The sequence below is a fragment of the Nannobrachium achirus genome (genome assembly GCF_963921795.1).
Source record: "Nannobrachium achirus genome assembly, chromosome: 15".
NCBI classification, from domain to species: Eukaryota; Metazoa; Chordata; class Actinopteri; order Myctophiformes; family Myctophidae; genus Nannobrachium; species Nannobrachium achirus.
This window is the reverse complement of record NC_137822.1, coordinates 34,141,381-34,159,679: the sequence shown is the minus strand read 5'-3', so window position 1 is coordinate 34,159,679 and position 18,299 is coordinate 34,141,381. Positions and strand designations below refer to the sequence as shown.

Sequence of the window (18,299 nt, the reverse complement as noted above, 5' to 3'; positions counted from 1 at the left end):
GATGGGAAAAGAAGAGGGTATGGTAGCCATGAGCTGCATGGGGCTGAAACCTGAATGAATGTTTCTCTAGCCTAGACGGTCTCATGAAGGTCATTCATATCTGCTGCTCTCTGTATGTAAATGTATTACTGTCTGTGGACCATGTCAACTTCTTAAGGAATGTGACAATCCGTATAAGTTTCTTCCAGAGGAGTCAGAATATGGCAACGAACAGTGCATACATAAGACAACAAGTGCCTATAGGGCTAGTAGATCTGGCTTACAGGATAACTTGACTACTTTGTGGTTATTTAAGTGATTAAAATACTAATACATATTATACATGCTTCCAAAAGTGTTTCCTAGTTTTGACATTAAATGTGAGAGTTAGTGTTATTTATTGTTTGTAGTATAGTAGTATAATGGGACATCATCTTGGGAGGGACGCCATCTTGCATTTGGCATTAACATTTGATTAACTGGTGTTAATTTCACTGATTCAGACACATTCCTTGAACCCCAAAACCTTGGGTTAAACACCAAAACCACCTTTCTAGGTTGCATAATAATTGAGATATAGCCATTTTAAGCTCCCGGCAGCCATCCTGGGTGCCATCTTGAAAATGATGCCTTTATGGTAAATATATTTTCCAGATTTTTCGGTTCTCAAGCGTGCCTAAAGGTAAAAGAACCAATTGAAACACTTTTGTATCAATGTTTAGGGAGGTTTAATGCTATTCTTTCATATAGGCCTATTGACCTGTATTTCTCATAAAAAGTGCCCGTTTAAGATAAGGCTGAAGATTACCACCTCAGAATCAAATACTGTTGGTAAATTATACATTTCCTGAATCCTTAGGGTCATGTCTGTATTCTAGTTGTTGTGTTTTGTGTCTCTGATGTTTCTTGATGCCACAGAACTAAAAGAAAATATATGGTTTAGGCGGAAATAGTTATTTTTATGTATTTATTAAAGGTTTGAAGAGGTCCAGTGACCACTGTACTTATCATACATATTCACAAAAGGGCTTGAATGAAAGCTCAAGGTGTCCCCTTAAAGATGATACCAACCATATAAAATAAAACATTACAGTATGTCCTGAACATAAGCTAATAGAAATATATGTACCTGTGTCTAAAATGCAAATTTTCAAAGGGGGATGGTACCTTTAGCAGCTGATAACACCACTTAAGCTACCTGTCTACAAGGTCTATCATATCAAAACTTAATCTAGAGATGTATAGGAATATAAAAATCACAACTAGAATTTGCCCACCCAGGTGGTACCGATATGTCAAATGTTGAGTATGAGCCTAAGGACTAGCAAGGCCCGAATTAATTTCTACTAGCCCAAAAAAAATAAAAAAAATCAGATGGTGTTGTAGGAGTCCTAATCACAGGAAAATGTAATGTTAAAAAATGAATAATGTTTTTGTAAGGTTTTATAGCCATAAATCATAAATCATGCTCTAATTTGCATTTTGGGGATATTTTTCACAATATTAACATATGCACATGTTCTAGACATTCTAATGATCACAAATGATACCATTTATTCATTTATTAAAGGACCCCAATTGAAACAAGCCCAAAGGCTTTTTTGAGGTGTTAATCTTCATCATCATCATCTGTTTTAAGTCCGCTTTCCAGGCACTGCTGGGTTGGACTGGCTTCTTGCTATGGCTTTCCTCCACCGGGAACGGTCCATGGCCACCTCATGGTTAATGCCGAGTGCCCTCATATCAGCCACCACGGTCGTCTGCCAGGTCTTCTTAGGCCGACCACTGGGTCTTGTCCCCTCTACGTTAAACAACATAACTTTCTTCACCCAATCATTATCTTCCTTCCTCCACTCCCATCTTCTGTCTCAGTTCTGCACTGCTATTTCTGTCCCTCAGTGACATGCAGCACATCCATCTAATCATCCTCATCTCTGCTCTGTTCAGTTTGTCTTCATGCTCCACCTTCAGGGCCCATGTTTCACCTCTATACGTCATGCCACTTCTGACGCAGGCTGAGTACACTTGCCCTTTCATCTTCAGGGATGGAGCCTTGGATGTTAGACATGGTGGCATGAGTTCCCTGAACTTCTTCCACCCACTTCTCACCCTTGTGGTCACCGCTAGGACCACCCCCCCATCAGCGTTCAGCATGTCTCCCAGGTAGCAGATACTGTCCACCACCGCATAAGTCTCCCCGTCTACTACAAGCCCCTCTTGCTCGGCTGCATCTACTTGCGGGACTTCTCCCCTACACCGCTTGCACTGGAATGTTGCAATTGCAGCTTGCAGGCTGCCTTTTACACCACTGCCTTTTACACCACTACACCAGCACCACCAACCATGACCTTTGACTTATCCGCATTCACATTTATCCCTTTCACTTCCAAGCATGTCCTCCAGGCCGCAAGCCTCTTTGCCAGGTCTTCTCTTGTGTGGGCCATGAGTACCAGGTCATCTGCATAGAGAAGCTCCCATGGTTGGCCACCCCTCACTTCCCTCGATACCACATCCATCACAATAGCGAACAGCAATGGGCGGAGCACTGATCCCTGATGCACACTCACCCTCACTTCGAACCCATCACTGTCTCCAGTTCCCGTTCGAACTACTGTGCGTGCTCTGCTGTAAAGAGCCATAACTACCTTGACCAGTCCCTCCTCCACTCCAGACTTCCTTAGGGCCCACCTCACCACCTCTCTTGGCACCCTATCGAATGCTTTTTCCAGCATAGTACAACCTCTTCCTCTTCTCCTGATGTTTCTCTTGCATCTGTCGGGTGACAAAGTTTGCATCTGTTGTACCTTTACCGGGCATGAAGCCAAACTGCATCTCATCCACCTCTACTTCCTGTCCTCACTCTCCTTTCCAACACCCTCTAGCACTTTCATTCCATGCTCCAGCAGCTTAATTGCCCTATATGACCCGCTTGAAAGTGCCCTCTCTCACTCTCAAGCTCACTCAGAAATTATTTTCCTTTTCGTCTCTTGTGCCTCCCATACTGCTGTTCGTGACAACCTCTTTGCTTCTACATAGCGTACTGCGTCTGCCTCATCTCTAGATTTCTTCCATACTTTATGGCACCGCCTCCTCTCGTTCACTGCTCTTTCAACGGTGTCATTCCACCACCACGTCTCTTTGTCTCGCCTCACCCCTTGACCACCCACACACCTCCTCTGTTGCTTCCAGCAGGACCTTCTTCATTGCCTGCCACTTGCTGTCCACGTCTCCTGCAGTGATGTTACTAGGTTTTCAATGTAATGGGTCCTGGGACCCACAGGTGGTCATTCAAATGGGTCCCAGAAAAGTTTTATGAGTCCTCAATACAATGTTTTTGAGTGCTGTGAGCTTGTAGATCGGCTATTTTCTAAATGTTTGCCTATTTCTTATATTTATTTTACAATTTGGCTAATGTTTGAACTTAGAACTACTAAAACTACTAAAACATGTGAATGAATTCGGGCGCGCAAAATGTCGTCGGACGTCGGTGGAATCAAAACATTGACGTTTCTATCGCCTGTTTAAGACTTTCTACGTGGATTTTATTTGTGTTAACGTAGGGTAAAGTAGGATGCTTTCACCGATGAACAATGGTGGTGTCTGTGGAATTTTAAAATGTTTTTCTTTTACCGCGACCCGGTAAGTTATTTTAACATGGACTCCAATGGAGGCACATCCCGGGACCCCAGGACCATGACATGAATGAGTCCCTGGGCGACTTGAATGAGTTTTTGATGCGGGATGCGCACGTAATGACATCACTGCTCCTGACTCCATCACTTTCTCCACTTCCTCAGCTCTTTGCTCAATCTTCTCCCGGAACACCTTTTGACTTTCTGCCTTCTGTAGTTTCCACACCTTCAACTTAGACAGATGCTTTTTCACCCCCACCTTCTTAACTTGCAGAGCTAGATCTCCGATGACTAGGCGGTGCTGAGACACACACTCTTCTCCAGGAATTGCCTTGACATTCCTGACCAGGACGCGGTCCTCCTTTCTGACCATGATGTAATCTATTGTGCTCTTGCACCCGCCCGAACTGTATGTTACTAGTTTGGCTTCGTACTTCTTGAAAAACGTGTTGCACACCACCAGCTCCAGCGCATCTCCAAACTCCAGAATCCTCTCTCCCTACGGGTTCCGTGTGTCCACCAAAGGTCGCCCGGATCGGGAATTGAACCGGCGCCGCCGCCAGGCATCCATGCCTATGTGGCAATGCCTATGTGGTATTCGCCTGGACCAGTAGGCCAGCGGGCACCCCTCCACATAATTTCTTGACAGAAATTAGCTTATAACATGTCTTCGGTGGATTTTTATCAAACAAAAACTTTGCAGATAGAGGATAATTCAAGCTTTCCTTACCGCTGCAATGTTGATGAGTTTAATGTTCTTTAATAAAAGCAGATAGCACTTTTCTGTTTGCATCTATTGGCTGCCAATGGTTGGCGTTGCAAATCTTTTTTTTTTTAAACAATATGTTTATTTTTATTTTTACTTTCAAAACAATATATACATCACAATAAAGGCAAAAAATAAACAAACAAAAAAAACCCACAAAAACAAAACCCCAAAGAATACAAAATAATCATAACACAAAGAGCACGTACATCACATCAACATCACAACAGGCCAGACAAATGAATGAATGCAGAGGGAAAACAAAACAAAGAAAGAAACAGTCACCCCACTTCTGGTTCCTCCATCAGATAGGAAAGGTCATTTCCCTTGACATACTGGATAAAACTTCCCCATATTTTCTCAAATAGCTCTTGTTTGTTTTTGAGAGTGTAAGTAATTCTTTCTAAAGGAAGGCATAAAGACAGTTCCTTAAACCACTGAGCGATGCTAGGTTTCCCTGTCTTTTTCCATGAAAGGGCGATAACCCTTTTGGCTTGTAGGAACCCAAGGTCCAAAAATCTTATCTCGCAATTTTTTATCTTATGGCCAATCGGGTAAAGGCCTAATAAGAAGAGTTTTGGGTCTAGCTCAATATTAATAAGTAGTATCCGTTGTAACTCCTTTCTAACCTCCTCCCAAAACTCCTTTATTTTGGGACATGTCCACAAACAATGGAACAAAGTGCCTTTATCATCGTTACATCTGATACAGGTGTCTGGGGTATTGGGATCAAATTTGTTTATTTTTTCTGGCGTGATGTACACCCTCATCAGCCAATTATATTGCAGGGCGTTGCAAATCTAGATTGAAAAAATAAATACAAATAATCTAGATTTGCAATTTGTGGCCACAGTTTTGGGTAATTTCAATCGCAGGCTTTAATTTACAAAACAACTATCAAGTATCAACAGTGATTGAGCATTATATTTTCTTTCTCCTTTGCTACCAGGAAAGCCCTTGCAGGTAAACATGGCAGTGAGAAGGATGGCAGCCCATCCTTACCTGCCAGGCCCAAGAGATCAGCTGACCCTGATCCTACAGAGGAAGTGATGTTTGGGAAGAGACCTCGACCTGACACAGCCTCTTATGACATAAAGTAAGATGCTGTTTCATTTAAGGAATTGACGTCAAGTCTGTGTTGCATTGTTTGTGCCATGGCCATATACTGTATGTGTGTGTCAGGCATCAGGTGATCCTTAGTTGATAGTGCTTATGCAGCATGTTGTACTTCTGTTCATGTTAAATAGCAGTGGCTCAGGGGTAGATAAACCGTCATTAGAACACAGAGGGTTCCCGAAGGGTTCCCAGTTCGATCCCAGGCTCCCCCAGAGTTAGTGTTGAAGAGTCCTTGAGCAAGACTCTGAACCCCTAGTTGCTCACGATGTGCACGTTGGTGCCTTGCATGGTTTCCCCCGCCATCGGTGTGCAGTTGGATCAAAAGTTTACATACGCTTGTAAAGAACATGTATGTCCTGTTATTTTTGACTTTCCAATAATTTTTAAAATTCTAATTTTTCTGAGATAGGTTGATTAGAGCGAATACTCTTTGTCACACAAAGAAATCACCAATTTTCTTTTATTTTCATGAATTTATTATGGGTTTTCTGAAAATGTGACCAAATCTGCTGGGTCGAAAATATACATACAGCAATGCTAATATGACATATGACCAAATCAGCTGGGTAGAAAATACACACACAGCAATGCTAATGTCCCTTGGCCATCTAGAAAGTTGTGTCAATCAAATAAGTAACTGTGCAGCAATTGTTTTTTAAGTATAAACTGCATGTCCCCCTGGGTAGAGACCCCGGGGCAGACCAAGGGCCAGATGGGCGCTATATAAATGCACCATTTACCATTTTAACGTGAATTCCCTTTATCCATTTCCAGCAGTATTACTGATTTTATGCCCCAGGTGAAGGTGGAGCAAGTAGAGACGGTGGAAGGATGCACACACGAGGTAAATACAGAAAATTAAAAGGTTTTATTACGTTATTTCTAAATGTACTTCAAGTTAAACTGCTGCTGTTCCTCAAACAGGTTGCTCTGCCTGCCAATGAGACCTACGTACCACTGAAACCTCGTGTGGGGAAAGCCGCTAAGGTAGGTTTGATGTTTATGTGCTATTCTAGTTAATTTGTACCTCTGATTTGTTTTCTTAGCATTTTAATTACTTCATTATGCTAAACGTTGAAATACATCAGTTCAATGATACTTACAAATGAGCTTGCATATACTAGCTATATGGTCATGTAATAATTGTTATCTTTTATTGTAACATTCAATTCAAGTGTACATGGTGAAAGAAAATACAAAAATACTATACAACTTGGTATGATGCTCCTTTAATCTGGAATACAGCATTTCCACACATCCAGTGTATTGAGTTAATAAATACTCAAGTTAAAGAAATCCTTTGTTTTTGCTTCTTTTGTAGGAGTACCCTTTCACACTTGACCCGTTCCAACGCGAGGCCCTCTCATGCATCGAAAACAACCAGTCTGTCCTCGTGTCTGCACACACCTCCGCTGGCAAGACTGTCTGCGCAGAGTGAGTCTCACTAGTCACACAAGTGTTGAGCTTTGTGTTAAGCACTGACACCATATTTTGCATAACTCGGGCACCGTCTAACTGATTGACTTCAAACTTACAGTATGTGTGTGTCGCTGTCGCTGATGACCTCGCCAAGTGGTAAACGTTTTCCAGAACCAAAAATCACAGAAGTTCTGTAAAGAACGTTTCGAAGTATACCTTCTGGCATTAGTCATAAGTACAGTAGATATAACTGCGGATTTAACTGCTTATTAGACCGTGCTCAGGGAACCCTTCAGCTTCACGGATTGGACAAGCTTTGCAACACGGTGGTGCCGCTGTATAAAGATAAATGATGTATCATGCACAATAGACAGAGCAGATGCAAACGCTCTTCTGGCTTCTCTGGTAATATACAAATCATTCCTTAAGCCTATCCAGATACGGAATATGAATTTCCAAGGGTGTCCAACGTGCAAAACGACCAAGTTCAGCAATCCATCTCTAAAACTGATGGTGAACGTCTGCGGTCACACGCTGTGCGAGAACTGCGTGAACTCCAACATGTTTGAGCACGGCACGGGCAAATGCACGCAGTGCGAGACGCCCCTGAGGAAGAGCAACTTCCGCGTGCAGCTCTTCGAGGACCCCGCCGTGGACAAGGAGGTGGACATCCGCAAGAAGGTGCTCCGCGTCTACAACAAGACGGCCGTGGACTTCCGCAGCCTGAGGGAATACAACGACTACCTGGAGCAGGTGGAGGACATCGTGCACAACCTGACGGCCAACGCGGACATGGAGAGCACCAAGCAGGCCATGGAGCAGTACCAGCGGGACAACAGGACGCTCATCCAGAAGAACAAGGCCAGGCTGACGCGGGAGCAGGAGGAGTCGGACAAGCTGCTGCTGCTGGAACAGCGGGGCCAGGAGCAGAGGCGGCTGGAGGCGGTGCAGGAGAAACGCCGCCACCTGCAGGCCAAGAGGAAGAGCAAGCAGGCTCTACTGGACGACCTGGAGTCCTCCCATCTGCCTGCCACCCTTCTACTGGCTCAACATAAGGATCACGCTGCCCAGCTAGACTCTGACACATAGGCCGGTGCTTCTCAAACCTTCAAATGTCAAGATCTCCCCTTAACTCTCAAATACCTGAAACGCGCCCGAGTCACGTTAGATTTTAACCACTTTAACCATTATTTTATGCTTTAACTTTAGAAAAATAGCAGATATACAAGCTCACAGCATGGCACCGAGTGCCGCGCTGCGAGCTTGTAGATCTGCTATTTTTGAAAAATCGTGAAAATGAGTGCAAGTCTTTGAATATCTTTGACCCGACTTCTAAATCCTTCCTCTAAATCATGCTGTTCTCAAACCTTTTCATGTCAAGGACCCCCAAAATTACAGGTATTTGGCCACGGACCCCCATCTCAAAATATTTTGTCCCAGGGACCACCCAGAAGTAAATATTTGATTTACAAATGTTCGCTTTTAAGTAGATATATTCAAAGACTTGCAAAGAAAATCATGATTTTTCAAAAATAGCAGATCTACAAGCTCGCAGCGCGGCACTCGGTGCTCAGCCTAAATGGGTTAACCCATTTAGGCCGAGGCCAAATAGAACCAAATGGACCCTGACGGGTTCCATGTACACTGTCAGAGTTACTTGTCAATTCATACCCCTAAAGGAACCCACAGTCCCCAGAATCCACTTTGAGAACCACTGACATAAACAGACAGCCAAGGCCTGTCTTTCACATTTATGCCCATGTACGTCATCATGACATCAGCTGTTTTTGATGACACCAGATATCCCAGACAGACCGCATCTCCATATTTAGTCGATCATGTTGTGAGTACTCTGACAATGGGTACAACAGGTGTTGCATAAACGCGTGGGGCGTGCATTTCCAACTCATTGTGGCAGACTCGCAATAGGTGCCGATGCAACTTAAAACATTCTATGCCGGGTATATACAGTATATTAATTCAGGTCGGTAGACCTTGCCAGCATTGATCATCATTGATTGTACCTTTATTTTGACCCACGGAAGCCATGAGCGTGTCCACGTTGTGTAAAATTCATGCTACTGTATCATCGAACAACATGTTTTCTTGAACCCAGAAAAGAAAATGTTTTACCGCGACAGTCCGCCGCATAGTTACGGCCCGTTGAAAAAAGTTGACACAATCTGTAGTAGAAACCGAGATAAATGGATTCTTCTTATATACCCGTTCCATTGAAGTAAGCGAATATGCGGATGCCTACAATTTCCCAAAGCATTATGAGAAACTGAGTTCCAGGTTTCAAAAATTGGTCAAAATGTTTTATATTCATTTTGATTGATTGATATTGGCAGGTCAAATCTTAAAGCATGTCCATACAATTGCAGGTATGCCATAGCGCTTGCCTTGAGGGAGAAGCAGAGGGTGATCTTCACCAGCCCCATCAAGGCCCTGTCCAACCAGAAGTACAGAGAGATGTACGAGGAGTTCCAGGACGTAGGCCTGATGACTGGAGACGTCACCATCAACCCTACTGCCTCCTGCCTCGTCATGACAACAGAGGTAGGTTCATCACTGTTCTCTCAACCTCCGCTCCAGGGTCCACCAGGGGCCCAAATGGACCCAGTGTTTCTCAAACTTTCAAAATGTCAAGGTCTCCCCATAACTCTGACTAGGGCTGTCACAATTATTACATAATCGTCTAATCGTGATTATTTGACATTATCGCAATTATTTTGTTATAATTGTCATAATCGTGAATGTTGAAAAATGTCAGAAATAGTGGAAATGGCTGATCTACAAGCTCACAATGCGTTGCATAGCGACGCGTTGTGAGCTTGTAGATCGGCTATTTCCACTATCAATGTTGTTTTTTAAGTAGTAAGTTGTCAAATATGTCAGTAATGTATTTGTGTATAGGTTATGTATCATATTATCTACCATATGCAACTTCAAAGCCTAAAAGCCAAACAGAAATGTAATTATCAACGACAAAAACACAATTAAATCGTTAATTGCCAATTATTTGAGTGACAATTAATTGTCATGTAAAATGTCATATCGTGACAGCCCTAACTCTGACAGTGTACAACAATGTGTGTACACTGTCAGAGTTACAGACTTGTATGGGTCAATTTAGACCCCCCCCCCCCCTAAAGGAACCCACAGAGTCCCTGGAATCCACTTTGTGAAACACGGAGTTAACCAGTCTTGAGAGACCTGTGTCCATTTGGTTCAAATTTGTGCACTTCACATTCATTTAATTAAGAGTGTACCAATTAAATTATGTGAATGAAAACCCCCAACCTGCACAGTTTTAATGTATCCTTTTTTCTAACGTTTTTGTTTTGTTTATTCTTGGGTTGTGATTTATTTTGTTGAGGATAACATGCCTGTTATGTTTATGGGTTCATGTGTTGTGTTGTGATTTTTTTCTGTTAAGCACTTTGTGACGCTGGCCTTGAAATGTGCTCTACAAATAAAGTTTATTATGATTATTAAATATAAATACAGTAGGTTGCATTCCCAAAGATAAAACATTAAAATGGCATCAAATGAAGGGTCCGTGGCCTAAAGCATATCAAAATGGGGTTCCTTGAAATGAAAAGGGTTGAGAGAATCACTGTTTTTAACAACTGAGGCAGGGAATAATGCCTGGGAATCATATAACGTAGGACATGTGTATGTACAGTATGTCTTGAAGGAGAGGCAGGTTTCAGCTTGGTTCTTGGGCCATAGGAGGAACAGCCATTCCAAACGGGGGGAAAGTGGAAAACTTCAGGGTTGAATAAAGCACAACTTTTGCTTAATTTAATTTGAAATGTATACGTTATCCAGTCATGATCTTCAGCTCGCAATGACGATCCTTGGCTGTTCACAAAGACTGCTTTGACTAGTCACAGCCCTAATGCATGCAATTTTATGTCTATTTATACAGACTAGTGTAACTAAAGAATGCAGGAGCATAAAATAGGGTGAAGCTGAGATTTTTGGTTTATTTTGATCCCCATTAGCACATTTAGCAGTTACTCCTCCGCTTGATTTCTTAAGGCCCATTTATACAACAGTTTGGAATATTCTGTATGTATGTACCCTACGAGTCAAAGGTTTGGACACAGCTTCTCATTCAATTGAATGAGTATCTAAGGTTTCAAAATATGTGCACAAAGACTGAAAATGAATGCAGAGAACATGCATAAGTATGTCTCCACTGACTATAAATGGGTCTTTACACCGCTTGGGCTTGTCATTTCTCATTATAGGCTAAAACGTTAAAATAACCTCTCAACGCATTATAGATAAGCTATTTTTTAAGATATTTGAGTAGGGCTCAACTCAAGTGGGTTCCTCAAGTCAGTGAGTGTTCCATAGTTATGTTTGATATTCTGTCATTTCCCAGATTCTGAGGAGCATGTTGTACAGAGGCTCTGAGATCATGCGGGAGGTGGCCTGGGTCATCTTTGACGAGATCCACTACATGAGAGACGCAGGTGCGTGGATTGGATAACTACACAAAACACATCACTTGTGCATGATGATAACCCCACACGTGTCATGAAGTGTGAACACATACAGCAGGGGTCTTCAACGTTTTCAGGCCAAGGACTAGCTCCTTTCGGAACCTCTCGCTCCGTTGCTCTGCAGCTCCGAGATGAGGTTCGTCCCCGTCGTATGCCAGAATCGACCTGCTGGATGGACGATCCACCGTTAGCGATCACTTCTTACCTTTGGTGAACATTCTATCCAAAAAGCGAAGGTTTTCTGCTGATCTATAATCGTTTTACTTCTTTAACGTGGGAGAAAATGGAAGCAACGTGTCGAAATAAAGTTTATATCGCTCATTTTGTCAGCCGGTTCTGTTGTTTTTCCCATTGACTGTAGCACTGGAGCCCGGAAGTTAGTCAATGAGGAAAACACAGAACCGGCTGACAAAATGAGCGATATAAAGTAAACTCTTTATTTCGTCCACCCAGCAGGTCGATTCTGGCATATGACGGGGAGGAACCTCATCTCGGAGCTGCAGCGGAGCGAGAGGTTCCGAAAGGAGCTAGCCAAGGACCCCTTAGCTGAGAGAGAGATAAAGCAGGGACCCCCACTATGTATTGTATAAAATTGTGTTGCAGATTAAATATTTTCATATATTAATTCTGACAGCTTAGACTTGTTTCACAGCAATATCATCAGTGTAGGTTGTTAGATTGATGTGTATTTTTAGACATTGAACGACTTGAACCATCAATACTTAGTCTGCTTTTATTTTCACTCTACACCAAACTTCTTTGCCAAGAATAGCAGATCTAGATCGGCTATTCTTGGATAATGTTCCACACAGAATAGGGATACCTACTAGGGTTCAAGTGGTTAGTGTAAAAAAAAAAGTTCAAGTGGTTAGTGTAAAAAAAAAGTTCTTATCACACAAAGATTTGGAGGACCCCCGGTAGTAACTCGGGGGACCCCCTATTGAAGACCCCTGACATACAATATATTTGTACATTTTCAGAGCGTGGCGTGGTCTGGGAGGAGACCATTATCCTCCTGCCTGACAACGTGCATTACGTCTTCCTGTCCGCCACCATTCCCAACGCCAAACAGTTTGCTGAGTGGATCTGTCACCTCCACAAGCAGGTGAGATGCTTTAAAAATACCTAAAAGAGTCTTTTAAATCCTCAAGATTTTCCTTAAAAACCTGTTGTTTCTATATCAGTGGTGCTCAAACTTTAAGGACCCCTAGAATTATATTTATCTAACCGCGGACGCCCATCTGAAAATATTTTTGTTCCAGGGATCCATAGAAAGAAAGATTTGCATTACAAATGAAGATTTGCATTTGCAAGATTTTTTCAAAAATAGCAGATCTACAAGCTCACAGCTCTGTGAGCTTGTTATCTGCTATTTGTTTTACTAGTTAAAGCATAAAATGATTAATAGTGGTTAAAATCTAGGGCAGGGGTTCCCAAACCTTTTGGTCTCAGGGCACCCCATAAATATAATCCGAGGCACCCCTACATTATCATTTTCACTCCCAGCACCTTATATTTATAGCATATCGTCGTTGTCGGGTGGAAACCTTGTATGTCCAAAACCGTTCGTTTTGTATTCATCATCTATAAAATGTACTAAACTAGTGAAAACTGCAGATCTACAAGCACACAAGGCTGCGAGGCGTTGTGTGCTTGTAGATCTGCTGTTTTCACTAGTTTTGTGCGACAGTCTTGTATGATGAAGCAGGGCTTTACTTTACCAAAAGACGTACACATTTGAAACTTGGAGATACGAGGTTTCTGCCCGACAGTGACGATATTTTAGTGATTATGTTGCGAGGAAAACGAGATAATAGCCAATTAGAACTGACTGAAAATAACTTTGTACTTCAAGTTTAAAATGATACTAAATATTTTTTCCAGTGTCCAAATACATTCCAAATATTATCATATTATCTTGCGGCACCCCTGGACTGCCGTCACAGCACCCCAGGGTGCCCCGTCACCCACTTTTAAAACCCCTGATCTAGGGTGACACGGGTACGTTCCATGTCTTAACTCTCAAATACCTGGAACGTGCCCGAGTCGCGTTAGATTTTAACCACTTTAACCATTATTTTATGCTTTAACTTTAGAAAAATAGCAGATATACAAGCTCACAGCGCTGCGAGCTTGTAGATCTGCTATTTTTGAAAAATCGTGAAAATGTGCGTGCAAGTCTTTGAATATCTTTGACCCGATCTTTGACCCGACTTCTAAATCCTTCCTCTAAATCAGCTGTTCTCAAACATTTTCACGTCAAGGACCCCCAAAATAACATTTATTCGGCCGCAGACCCCCATCTCAAAAAATGTTGTTCCAGGGACCCCCCAGAAGCAGAGATTTGAGTTACAAAAGTCTGCTTTGAAAAATATATATTGAAAAATGTGCACACATTTTCACGATTTTTCAAAAAATAGCAGATCTACAAGCTCGCAGCGCGGCACTCGGTGCCGCGCTGTGAGCTTGTATATCTGCTATTTTTCAATAGTTAAAGCATTCAATAATTGTAGGCCTAAATGGGTTAATGGGAAAATATGGCTCCTCAACCAGAGCGTACGATTGTTTTTGAAGGATTAGTTTTCAGTAGTTTTCCTTTGGGTGTTTGACTGTGAGCTCTTGTGAAATATTCCTGTTCTTAATTTCTCTCCATAGCCCTGTCATGTGGTGTACACAGATTATCGTCCCACTCCTCTGCAGCACTACATCTTCCCAGCAGGGGGCGATGGACTACACCTGGTGGTGGATGAGAATGTAAGGCCCGTCTTGTAGTGTCCATGTTTAAGCAGCTTTTTAGTATGGTTATACGATTTTAGTCTTTAGCAGATCTTTAACTCACATGTTGATCACTATTTGAACTCTTGTCTTGTATCTCACATGTTAACATGTGTCTCATATCTTGGTCTAGTTCATTTGAATTCCACATAACCCACAAATCATACATTTGTTAAAATGCATTTGAGGCTCAAACACAAAGACAAAGTCCAGGACAAAACTTCTATTGTGGTCCTCTCACAAACAAACAAACAAAAAGTTACATTCCATTTGTGTCTGTAAATAAAACCAATTGCCACACATCTGATGAGAATTATACCATATTATTACAACCCGATTTGGAATGAAAGTTCTATAATTCTATGTGCTCTTCTGTCTTCTCCTCCAGGGTGACTTCAGGGAGGATAATTTCAACACGGCGATGAACGTCCTGAGAGACTCTGCTGGGGATTCTTCTGGCAGCAAAGGAGGAAAGTGGGATCCAAGAGGGAGGAAAGGTGGTGGGACTAAAGGTACGTTTAGCTTTGTTCTTCAGACTGCGAGAAAATGCAATTTGGTTCTTAACCCATTTAGGCCTAGAATTAGAAGGATTCAAAAGACACTTATAGAATCGGGTCAAAATTCTAATGTTCACAACTTTTCAAAAATAGCAGATCTACGAGCTCGCAGCGCGGCACTCGGTGCCGCGCTGTGAGCTTGTATATCTGCTATTTTTCAATAGTTAAAGCATAAAATAATGATACACAAAATGTCTACCCGTTCTAAATGGGTTAAATGTGATCCTTAGGGCTGACTGTCCCACAATGTTATTTGCAAGTGATCAGATCAAATTTGTGTACGGATATATCGTCCACCTGTCTTGCATTGGTAACAATAGTGTGTAGTGTCGTACAACTTGTAGACTGGCTATATTTGGCGAACGACACCACTGTACGACAAAGTATGAATTGGGCTTCGGTGAAACAACTTCAATCGTATTTGAAATTACCCTAGAAAATGGTCCAAATCTGATTCACAAAAAAAACCTTTTCCTGCTGTTCATAGACTTCAAAGTTCATACTTGATAAAACAAATCAGATTCCAATCTGGATGGGCCAAAAGATCAGATTTGTCTGTGTTGGTTGTGATTCTGTAACACAATGGTCTTCAACAGGGGGTCCGGGAAATGTTTTCTCTTTTTTTTATATTAACCTCTTGAACCCTAGCGTCCATATTCAGATAACTTTAGCCAAAAATAGCAGATTTTCGGCAAAGAGCTTTGGTGTAGAGGGGAAAAAGAGCAGACTAAGTACAGAGTGAAAGGTCAAGTTTATTATGTATTGACGGTTCAAGTTGTTAAATATCTGAAAACATAAATTGACATGAATCCAAAATACACTGATGATCGTGCTGTCAAACAATTAAACTATGGAATCTATGATAGGGTTGTGGGGGTCCCTGCTTCTTCATCTCTCTCAACTAAGGGGTCCTTGGCCTCAAAACGTTGGAAGACCCCTGCTGTAACATAAAATGGTCACAGTAATTGAGGGCAAATGATTCATATTAACCCATTTAGAACGGGTACACATTATTGTGTATAATTATTTTATGCTTTAACTATTGAAAAACAGCAGATATACAAGCTCACAGCGCGGCACCGAGTGCTGCGCTGCGAGCTTGTAGATCTGTTATTTTTGAAAATGGCAAAGAAAAGTTCCTTTTCACTTGAACTGGAGCTCAGTTAGTCTGTTCTTGAGAGACTACTATGTCAGTGGTTCTCAAACCTTTTCATGTGAAGGACCCCTAAAATAATATGTATTTGGCCACGGACCCCCATCTCGAAATATTTAGTTCCAGGGACCCCCCACAAGCAAAATTTGAGTTACAAAAATACATATATTCAAAGATTTGCACACATTTTCCTGACTTTTTCCAAAAATAGCAGATCTACAAGCTCACAGTGCGGCACTCGGTGCCGCGCTGTGAGCTTGTATATCTGCTATTTTTTAATAGTTAAAGCATACAATAATTTTAGGCCTAAATTTAAAGTGTGTGCTGGAACCCCCCTCTTCCAGGTCCATCCAGTGTGTTCAAGATTGTGAAGATGATCATGGAGAGGAACTTCCAGCCCGTCATCATCTTCAGCTTCAGTAAAAAGGAGTGTGAAGCTTATGCTCTACAGGTGTCCAAGCTGGACTTCAACAGAGGTACGTTGTGCACTTCCATTGCCTTCTGCTAGAAAGAGAAGTCGTTTTGTTCCAGTGAAAGTACCTTTTCCCAGATGTCTTAACAGGTCACCATCTAGCATAGAAACATATGTTGGGATCATGTTTCAGTTAGTGACTTGGCTATAATGCATGCTGTAGGAAAAGTGTCTACTCTTGCTCTGTGCACTCAGGAGTATGCAAAATATCTGTACGGGATCTCCTGAATTTCAGTTGTAGATGTAAGATCAAGGTTCAATGTTGTACTTTTATTGTTACGTCTTTTGTACAGGTACATAAGAGTAAAACTTGGTTTTGTTTGGCATCCTTCGTACATTGCAGTGGTGTATATAATGAGTATAACATGAGAACAAAAAATGAATACAGTAAATCTAAAAGGATGATAATAATAAAGATGTAGAAAGATTTGAGGAAAGAAAAGAGTGCAAAAGGCAAAAGAGCAAAGAAAGAAAAAAAAAGAATGTGCATAAAGTTTTGCATATTGTATACACCAACAGCATTTTTTCCAGCAGTTGCTACTGTACTTAACCTTTTTGTAAACATCTTCACAGTATGTTCTATGTGTAACAGGTTAGTAAATTCAACTTCACAGTATACATTTATGTACAGTAGGTGCAGCTTAAGCATAATAGTGCAAGGAGGGGACGAAGGGGAGGGAGGGCTAGCGATTCCTTTTGCCCTGGATCTTTCTCGTTCTTGACAGTTCGGTCATGTGCCTGATTGTTCGTGGAAAGAAGCTTCTTTTTGCAGTCTGTTGCTAGTAGCTTTGAGACTGCGTAGACGTTTTCCATGCGGCAACATCTTAAACAGACTGTGGTTGGGATGGTAGATGTAGTTGTAAAGTGCAATAGACGCTGTAGTTACAGAGAATATAAGTGGGGGTTAGACATGGTTCAGCAGGAAATTGAGTGTGAGAGAAGAATCCAGTTAAAGTGACGACATTGACAAAAATCCTCGTCTGCCAAGATAGATTGGCGGGGTCACATTCTGACTCCTCTCTCCGCTCAGATTGCAATGAATATGGTCCATTGTGCCAGCCCAGCTGTTCCCAACTGCTCAGTCCATTAGACAAGTGACAGGGTTCTTTATGGAGCCGGCTCCGCGTATGCTGGCAGATAACAGAGCTCCAAATTGGACTTGGCAAGCCAGCCTCTAGAGCTAAATGGGGAAGATTTCATCTATCTGCCTCTGGTTGTTTTCAGTGAAATAAAACATGCACTCATGAAGACATATTTGGACAGATTTGCTCTTTCTATCTTCATTTGTGGTAACTGTGCTGTGGCAGACTCCTAATTAAGAGGCATTGGGCTGTATTTTGAGTTTCTTAAATTTAGGCCTAGAATTATTGAATGCCAGTGAAAAATAGCAGATATACAAGCTCTCTGCGAGCTTGTAGATCTGCTATTTTTTTTAAAGTTGTGAAAATGTGTGCAAATCTTTGAATATATGTATTTTCAAAGCGAACATTTGTAAATCAAACTTTGCTTCTGGGTGGTCCGTGGAACTAAATATTTTGAGATGCGGGTCCGTGGCCAAATACATAACATTTTGGGGGTCCTTCACATGAAAAGGTTTGAGAACCACTGACATAGTAGTCTCTCAAGAACAGACTAACTGAGCTCCAGTTCAAGTGAAAAGGACCTTTTCTTTGACGATGGCTGGCAGATTGCTGACACAGAAACATAGGGTTTTTCAAAAAACCTTGGAAGGATTCAAAAGACACTTATAGAATCGGGTCAAAATTCTAATTTTCACAATTTTTCAAAAATAGTTAAAGCATAAAATAATGATACACAATAATGTGTACTCGTTCTGAATGGGTTAAGTACCTGCTCTTATGGCTTAACGTAAAGGCCACGTCCATACTGTCTCCGACCACCAAACTTTTCGT

At 41.8% G+C, this 18,299-nt stretch overlaps 3 protein-coding genes across 3 annotated transcripts in view; 2 read left to right on the top strand and 1 right to left on the bottom strand.

The window, feature by feature from the left end:
- plpp1a (phospholipid phosphatase 1a) overlaps positions 1-18,299 on the bottom strand; it is a 247,506-nt gene that overhangs the window by 164,329 nt on the left and 64,878 nt on the right. The gene's annotated exons all lie outside the window — the stretch shown is intronic.
- The window catches only part of mtrex (Mtr4 exosome RNA helicase), a 50,604-nt gene that overhangs the window by 2,816 nt on the left and 29,489 nt on the right, over positions 1-18,299 (top strand). Inside the window, exons 2-11 of the mRNA XM_080742649.1 lie at positions 5,327-5,473; positions 6,268-6,337; positions 6,418-6,480; positions 6,815-6,927; positions 9,297-9,471; positions 11,309-11,399; positions 12,410-12,534; positions 14,085-14,183; positions 14,593-14,716; positions 16,259-16,390. Of these exons, the coding sequence (XP_080598775.1) occupies positions 5,327-5,473; positions 6,268-6,337; positions 6,418-6,480; positions 6,815-6,927; positions 9,297-9,471; positions 11,309-11,399; positions 12,410-12,534; positions 14,085-14,183; positions 14,593-14,716; positions 16,259-16,390 (1,139 nt within the window). The remainder of the gene's footprint in view (positions 1-5,326; positions 5,474-6,267; positions 6,338-6,417; positions 6,481-6,814; positions 6,928-9,296; positions 9,472-11,308; positions 11,400-12,409; positions 12,535-14,084; positions 14,184-14,592; positions 14,717-16,258; positions 16,391-18,299) is intronic.
- LOC308299075 (CDK-activating kinase assembly factor MAT1-like) lies at positions 7,360-8,001 on the top strand (the record flags this gene model as incomplete). The annotated part of the gene is made up of 1 exon (XM_080742800.1): positions 7,360-8,001. One exon carries the CDS (start codon positions 7,360-7,362, stop codon positions 7,999-8,001), a length of 642 nt encoding a protein of 213 aa, XP_080598926.1.